This window comes from Gavialis gangeticus, unplaced genomic scaffold (genome assembly GCF_001723915.1).
Source record: "Gavialis gangeticus isolate Ggan-Ray unplaced genomic scaffold, GavGan_comp1, whole genome shotgun sequence".
Classification (NCBI taxonomy): domain Eukaryota; kingdom Metazoa; phylum Chordata; order Crocodylia; family Gavialidae; genus Gavialis; species Gavialis gangeticus.
The window spans coordinates 23,614,966-23,623,709 of record NW_017729024.1 but is presented as its reverse complement, the minus strand read 5'-3'; the positions used below and the strand labels follow the sequence as shown (position 1 = coordinate 23,623,709).

General features: G+C 39.4%; 1 protein-coding gene across 9 annotated transcripts in view; it reads right to left on the bottom strand.

The window, feature by feature from the left end:
• Positions 1-2,336: 2,336 nt before the first annotated feature.
• The window catches only part of BDP1 (B double prime 1, subunit of RNA polymerase III transcription initiation factor IIIB), an 80,182-nt gene continuing 73,774 nt past the window's right edge, over positions 2,337-8,744 (bottom strand). For 6 of the 9 annotated variants that reach the window (XM_019516967.1, XM_019516973.1, XM_019516970.1 and 3 more), the window contains 2 exons: positions 7,785-8,028; positions 2,337-4,992 (listed from right to left, as the gene is read on the bottom strand). In XM_019516967.1, coding sequence (XP_019372512.1) covers positions 4,867-4,992; positions 7,785-8,028 — 370 coding nt within the window. In that variant the 3' untranslated portion in view covers positions 2,337-4,866. Of the gene's footprint in view, positions 4,993-6,646; positions 6,817-7,784; positions 8,029-8,744 lie in introns of those variants that run through there. The other 3 variants (XR_002097277.1, XM_019516972.1, XM_019516974.1) reach the window with 3 other exon arrangements.

The following is an 8,744-nucleotide window of genomic DNA, read 5'->3' as shown; positions in this document are numbered from 1 at the left end:
CCCGGGCTTGTAGCGCTCGCGGGGCCCGGCGCTGGGGAGCCGGGGGCGAGTCTCCTCTCAAGGGGGCTCCGGGAGACCCGCCGAAAAACGGGCCCACGCCGCCCGCGATCAGTCAGCAGTCCACAGGGTCGACGCTTCCCTGCCCGTGCCGAGCGGCCCCCGACTCTTTTTTGTGCGGAGAAGCAAGGAGCGGAGCCTCGCGTGGGACAGAGGGATCAGAAGCCACCGACCCGGGACACGCTGCTTTCCTTAGCAACCTGCTTTAGGCGCACCACCTGGCCTGCCTTGTACTTCTCAGAGGCATATTGCATGTTAGCTCTACATGTGCACATTAGGGCAACACGATAAACTCCAGTGCTTATTACGCCGGAGTTTCTTGCTCCCAGGGGCACCATTTACACCTGTGCCCAGGACTACACCACATTGAGCCAGCGGGCAGGGGCCTGGGGAGGGGTCAGCATGCCAGTCTGGGAGTGTTCCCCTTGGCTCAACATAGTGGGCACTTCTACATGAGATGCTTAATGCACAGTAACCTACTAACACTGTGCAGTAGTGTCACTAAAAAGGCATTTGCAGGTGCTACTGTACAGTAACTCTCAGGAACAACACATAGGAGGTGCATGTGCACCCTCTAAGCATCACAGTGCACCCCCTATGAAAAGGTGCCACCGACACTCAGCGGCACCTGAGGGCAGTCTGCGATTCCCCACTGGCTGCTCCCGGCAGTGGCTGCAGGTGGTCATCAACTTTTGGTCTGCACTTGCTACCCCATCCCAGCTGCCGACAATGCCAGCAGTATCTGTGGGAGATCCCCAGCTCACTGCCACTGCTGTGTCCCCCCAGCCACCAGAGGCACACATTGTTCATGGTAACTAGTTGCTGCGCATTTAGTTAGTACTTGATTAAACAAAGACTGAATTAAATGTGCAATAACTATTGCACATTAATAAATGTGTGACCCACTTTGGAGGGGCCGGCTGGGGCATGAAGGTGCTTCAGTGTGGGGCTAACCAGCAGGCAGCCCCTGAACTGAAGCACGTTGTGCCTCAGCCAGCCAGGACAGTGTCTGCACATGGCTGCTGCAGAGTAAAAAAAAAAAAAAACACAAAAAAACAAAACAAAAACACCACACAACAGCAAGATAGTACTTATATTTAAATAGTTTACTCCAGCCTAATGGGGCACACATGTACACATGCAATGTTTACTGCAGAATTCATTAGCCTACTCTATAGTAAAAGTCTCATGTAGATGGGCCCACTCAGAAGTAAAACTAGAGCAGTGGTTCTCAAGCGTCTTCCTAGACTCAAGGCAAAACCCAGTAGTCTCAAGACAGCCCTAAGAAAACATCAGCTCTTAGTTTTTGCTCCTTTTTGAATTACAGAAAAACAACAAAGTAATTCTGCTGCAAAGAACTCAGAAAGCTCAACAGGGCAGGATCTTCAGGATCTTGTTAATGACATTTGCACACTAAACCGTGCTACTATTGTGTGACGCCCTTGAAAGGATCTCAAGGTACCCTGATTGAGAATTCCTGCTTAATACCATTTAATGCAAACTTGTTCTTCACTACTTACTACTTTACGTTATTAATAAGGATTCCTGGTATCACAACAAACTAAACAAATTCCTATGGGTTTCTCAAGGTTTTAATTTGAATCTCCATTGGAAACCAATATTTACCAGACTGACAGATGCCCAGTTGCAACAAGGGACACTGCTGAGTGCAGATATTGGTATGCAGTTATTGCATACCTCCCCTTCCATTATTAGTGTACCTTTATGGAATGCACAGTTGTTCCTAATTTTCAAGAAGAAATGAGGCAGTTTGCTCCTTGTGGTGTGCAAGTTGAACTGATTTTATACTGTGAAAGAAGTAAATGCATAATCACTAGTATTTATTATTGAAAGTGTTTGAATTAAGTTTTTTAATTTTGACCCTGATGAAAAATACTGCATGACACTGTTGCTATAAAAAAAGATTGTGATGTCAGATGCCACACGATAACTGGTCCAGGGCTTGATGGAACTAATCGTGTACATATAATATGGCTATAGCTTTGATAATTCAGTATGCTAACACTTAATGCCTTTTTCACATAAGAATTTCACAGCTAGAAGTCCTTTAAAAAGATTGCAGTTATCCCCATCTCCCTATACTGAGTTTTAAGCTAAGTGCAACATCATTTCACTGAAGCAGAGGTCCAATGCTCCAAAAGGATTCTGTGCATGAGTTTACAGTATGCACTAAAAGTCTGAACACTTTCAGAAGGGCCTGGGAACATGATTCTCCCCACCACCCTTGATGCTTAAATATTCAATACCAAACACAAAAATGATATAAAATTCTTTATTCACATAATTTACATATAGAACATGACTGCTTTCTTTGAAACAGAAAGCTTACAACAAAAACAGTATTACACACAATGTGTCAAAGAACTCTCCAGGCAAAATCTGTCCTTTGTCACATCTTGAGAAAAATGAAAAAGCAATCATTAATGGGTGTTCGCAAGCTGTAGTTTGTTCTTCCATAAGTCATACAACTTTCTATACCCAATGCGGAAAACGCACATTATGCTCTCTCTGTCTTGAAATTCACATCAAAAAAGGTAACTAAATAACAAAAGTGCACATGGTTTGCTCTTGAAAAAAAAATATAAAACAAGCATTATCTATTCCATTAGCAGGAACAGATAAAGGCACCATAAATCAATCTTACCTCCTCTTATAATTTGCAAATAGTTTTGCCTACTATATTGAATCAAATCTGAAGTATGAGTCTCTCTACTACTCTGACAAAGTACATTATCATATAGCCACAAATCAATTTTTATATCACACCACTGTGGGTGATTTAATTGGTTTACCTGATTCTTCATTGAAACATGCCACATTGTAAACAGGAACTATTTGCATGAAAGAAAACAAAATGTATAATGGACAGTTAATATGTATGCAATGTTCATCTATTACTGTGATGCTTATGTAAAAGGGTATTAAAACAAGTAAGTATTTCAACCTAAATTTACAGTCAAAGCCACCCGCAACAGGGCATAATATGATTGGAACTATTTGTGCAATTTTGTTTTTGTTTTTAATAAAAATATTTACTTGAAAAACAAGTCCAGACTAGATTCGTATGTTTTTCCTTTCTATTACAACATTAAAAATGTAACTGCTTCTAGCATACGATTGATAAAGGAACAGTCCAGGCCATTTCCATTAGAGATTCCTAATAGCTGGTCTGTCTGTCAAAAATTTCCTTCAGAAGTCAAGCCAAAAATAGCTTTTCAAAGAGGAGAAATTTTCAAGCCTTAGCACATAATTTAACATTAATCCAATAATTGGAAAAAATATTGTTTTCTATAAAGCCACCACCCAAAAAGATATTTCTTTGGAAAAGGTGGTAAAATAAACTCCGATTGTTTGAATACTGTATTTAAACATTTTTTTTGAAAATTACTGTTATTGAAAGTCATTTTAGTTTTGGCTGGACCTAACCAGAAAATGCAAATTAAAAGATAGAAGCACCACCTTACAATAAGTGAACACATGCTATATATTCCTGAGCTATAGTAAGAAAAGTTAGAGCAAAAATTGTTTGGAGCTGTTCAGAACTGCTTTGGATATACTGAACTTAATTTACGTGGCATTACATCCATGCTGTCCAATGGCTAATCTTTAACTGAGGAGAAAAAATGTGGAGTTTACCCAAGTTAAGTTTAGATACCTATACTTCTTTAAATTAATATGTACAGTATAGCATTTTCTTTTTGTGAGCCAATTAAGAGTAACATGACCATGTGACAATCTTGTCAAGGCATATATTCATGTAAGTGGAAAATAGGACAAATCTAAAACTATCAAAGAATCTGACATTAAATTGTTGTTTAGGTGAAGGGGGGAAAAGGGCAGGAAAATACGAGCAAAATAACTGCTTCAAAGTTCAATATTTCCAGGGCATCCTCACTTTACAGACTTAGGTTTGATTTTGCTCTGCTTCCAGTTTCTCTTTCTTTACAGAAACTCCTCTGGCTTCCTTGGAAATCTTGCTACTGTAAAGAAAGAGAAACTGAAAGCAGAGCAAAATCAAACCTAAGTCTGTAAAGTGAGGATGCCCTGGAAATATTGAACTTTGCCAAATATAGCCAAAATGTGAAAGCAGAATTCATCCTATACACGTTCAATTTACAAGGAAATTAGCATTCAGAAGTATTCATTCTTCTTTGAATAAGTTAAATAAATAGGACCTTTTGTATTTATCTGCATACATTTAAAAGGAATTAAACATTTGGCTTTTCAATAAGGGCCTTTTTAAGCTTGTGTTCGTGCAAGCTCATCAATTACAAAAATACATAAATTTGGAGATGCCAGTAAAAATAGCTGACAATACTAAATATTTCTATGTACTTGCTGTACTACACTTTTACAGTTTGCTTCTTTATCTACCGAGAAATATGAAGGTTTATTTCTCCTCTTAAAGAGTTACTTCGCAAAAAGAAGTTAAGAATTCATCTAAGTAGCCCCATAAGCTTCAGCATTATGATTTAAAGGATATTGTCATGTGGGTAGGCATTTATACACTGCACTTTTCTGAAAGGTAGCCATGCACCCAGTACCTGCATATCTTTAAGACTCAAAATACAAACCAGTCTGTTTCAGTCCAATCACACTAATCTAGTGGTTTAGTTTTCTTACAAATTTGAAAACTCCCAAGTCACACTGGCTCTTTCCACTAACCAGGGAGAACCTGGCTAGCGAGAAAAATTAGACCTATAGATAGAATAAAGCTGAATTCAGCAAATTATCAAAACTTTTGTTGTACCATGCTTCATATCCCAAAATTTTATGGAAATTACTATGCTACTCTGGATCATCCACTTCCATAAAAATATCGCTGAAAAAATATTCTGAGATGCTGGTTGGTGCCTCTTCTTTCTCCTGCTCTTTAGGATAAGCTGGCTTCTCAGAAGTTTTATCACAGGAAGTCTATAAAAAGAAACATGCTTTTATGCAGATATGCCTCAGCTGGTGTAAAACTAAAGTATCAGAATGTTAAAAACAAGCTTCCCACTTCCTCCCCTTCTGATACAATTAAAATAGTTTCCTCTTGCAAAATTTCTTTCATTGAAAAAACTGGAATACACCTAAGATACTGTAACATACCAGTGCTTTGCTTCTTTCTCAATTCATTTACTCGGATGAGTGAATAACATTTTTCTGTGTCTAAGCAAACTACTACTTGGGAGTAATTGTTCTCTGAAATAAAAACTTAAATGGATTACCACTCTTGGATCCATACACCTAGACAGAGATCTAAAAGGCTTCTTGGTAACTCAGAGTATCACATGGCTGGAATCAGCAGATGTCTTAACCTATTTCCTTGCAACAAGGGAGGTTTAGGTTGGATATTAGGAAAAATTCTCTCACTAGAAGGGTGGTGAAGCACTGGAACAGATTATCTAGAGGGGTGGTGAGATCTCCATGCTTGGAGGTTAAGGGCCAGTTGGACAAAGCCCTGGCTGGAATCATCTAGTTGGGGATGGTCCTGGTTTGAGCTGGGGGTTGGACTAGATGACCTCCTGAGGTCCCTTCCAACCCTAACTTTCTATGATTTTGCTATGTTTAATATTAATAAAGCTTGGCTTAGAACTGTTTCAGAAATGAAGTAGTAGTGTTAGATAAATAATGTTAGATACTTGGTCTTGCCTGTACAAATTTAACTGCCTTACAAGTTTCCTAGACCCACAAATGAGAAGTGGGCTCCTGGAGCAGACATATCTTACAAAAAGGGGAAAGACATGACCTTCAAACCACAGGACTATCAGGCTGCTGCAGCAGAAAGACACAACTAGGCAGTTCTGCTGGGAAAACTAGAACCTAATGTCAAATGAAAAAAATGTTTTCTAGATACTGAGGGCTTTAAAATTTGCAAATAAAAATATCATAGGATCCTTTTCATACACAGTTTGAGGGGAGCCAATTCTGTCAGAAAAATTATTTGGATAAAGGAGGAAGTGTTGGCAGATCATTTGACTGCAGTGAAATCTGTTCGTCCGTTCTCCCCCCACCCCACCCCCCAAAAAAAAGTCACCTCTCCATGGAACTTATATCCACTGCACTATTTTAGCTTTGAAGTACTTAGATTTTTAGGTCATTCTTAATGCTCACTTCAACACTGTGGTGAAATCAAGAAAACAGCAAAGTTAGTTTCCTTATGAGAAACTCAGTTTACAGAGGAAGAGTAGCTCAAAAATACTTCCTATTGGCTTAAACAGGACCATAACATTGTGATATTATGGCAACAAACCCATAAAACCTACTAGACGGGTTAATGTTTTGACAAGTATAGAGTTCAAAACCACTTTTCTAATGTTAACTAATTTACCTAACATTCTTTACAATTTTGTAGATAGTGTAGTTTCTGTGTGGAAAGTTTAATGCTTCCATTCTGCATACATTCCCTGCCTCCTCTCTCATTTTCCAGACTACAGGGGTACATGCTGGTTATGGTACAGGTAAAAATCTGAGGGATAGCAACTAAGAGTTAAATACAAGCAAGCTGACTTATTTAATCTCATCACCAACTGAGCATGGTTCTTCGCAAAGGTAATGCTTTGATTAATAAATATATCTAGCGTACCAACAGGACATGCTGAGATTCTGAGGGTGTGATGCATGGATGTAGTTCTCTGCTTCTGTGCAGCAAGACAGAGGGTCTATCAGGTCCACATCTTTGCAGACAACTGCCAAACCACAGCCCAGATATCAAACCTAGGATCTGAAGTCTAAAACCCTTGAAGATGCACTGAACTGAATTAATATTAGAAAAATAGAAATATGTTAACAGACACCACCTTGAACCATTAAGAAACCTGTCTCGGATTTTATTCATTTGCTCATTCATGATGGCATCTATTGCCTCACAGGCAGCCAGACTTAATTATTTTTCAGGCAGACACCTGTCCTGTCTACAAGGCTTACAGTACAACACTTTCAAATGCTTTTTAAATAGTGTTGAGAAACTTAGGTCCATCAACTCAAAAACTTGAACTTACAATAACTAAATCAGCTCATGTATGGACAATTATTTTGTAATGAAGGAGAACAGAATTTGATATAGTTTAAGTCAGAAATTGGAACTGACTAGAGAGATCAGAGTAGTAGGGGTTTCAAGCCACCAGGGTAAATTCAGTATTAATACATACATCTCCTCCACTCAGGTAGGAGATAGGGAATGTAATTAAGCAGCTACTCAATTAACTTCAGCTGCATCCTTCTAACAAACAAAATTAAAGCTACTGCCTAAGAGGTAAGGTGGCAAACAGGGAATTTAGGGACATACCTATTCAGCTCCCTGGACCTAATCTGCAGCTGATCTGTTGAAAGAAATGACCCCCTCCTCCACACCATTTGAAACAAACTTTTGGAAAAAGACAATATTGTGTAAAATTAGACAGCAATTCCAAGATTCAAGATGCTTTATGCCCACCGCAAGCATAGGACTGCTCCTTGTAATACTTAGAGATGGCTAGTAAATTTCTCTAGCATTTAAAAAGAAGAAGTGCATCTTAGTTCTCCCCCTCCTACCTCCCATCATAGCCAACACAAATCAGTTTGTTCACTCTGGCTGTCTACAGCAAAAGTAAACTGAGCTCTTCATATCCATGAAAATAGCCCTAAAGTTATCACTTCTCTTGCTCATTCTCTCACACCTTGTTCCCAGTTGCTCTTCACCTTTCACACCAGATGCAGAGATGGTTAGAAGTAGCCATATATACCTTTACTACAGTAGCTGCTGTATTCTCTCCTTCAGCAAATGATGTGCTTGTAGAAGGAAGGGAACATGGCTCTAGAGTCTGCCTCTTGTCCTCTGTGGATGGAGCAGACCTTTTCAGGCTTCGCTTTGAGGCAGGTATTTGAGGTTTTTGGAATTTCTCTTTGTTCCCTTTACTGTCTTCTCCAACATCAGGGCTACTCTTTTTGCAAATTAAGGATAAAAATCCCAGAGGTTTTCGCCCAGGCCTATTCAAAATAAAGTTTATTACTGCCAGCTTGCTTAAGGAAAAATGAAATGGAAATACTGTTTTTAGTTCAATAAACAAAGTATGACTTGTAACAAAAAAACAAACACTCCAAACTATGTAAATGATCAAGGTGTTCTAAAATAAATTGTTTGGAGCAAGTAAAAAAACACCTTTCATATTGGAACAGAATCTATTCCTGTCAGATTTAATAGCACAGTTCTCTATGGGACTACAAAAGCCCTCAATAGACTCCTTCCCATATAGCTTGGAAATAGGAGCTCTCTGTTCATGGTGTAAGAGTGGCCTACACAGCCTCCTAAATATTCCATAAGAAAGACTCCTTGGCACAAGGAATGGCTGCCAACCTCTCTCCTTAGAAGAGCAGTGGGGATTTCTTCTTCCCATTTGTCCTTTGCCAATGCACTGCATGGGGGAAAATCCTACCTCCCAGGGAGAACCTTGACTAGGTTCCAGAAGCAAGAAAGATCTGCTGCAGGACATGTCAATCAATGTCATCATTCCTAATTAGCAGTTCACTGTGACTGAGGCACAGGAACAGGGAAAAAGTTATTATGTTGAGAGAGGTACAAAAAAGTATCAAGTGTCACTTTTGGTTGGTAACCTTTCAGTCAGGGACTCTATGTCTAGACAGCACCTACATGTCAAGAGTGCTCCTGGAATACATGCAAGTGACAACTACAATCCACCCCACAC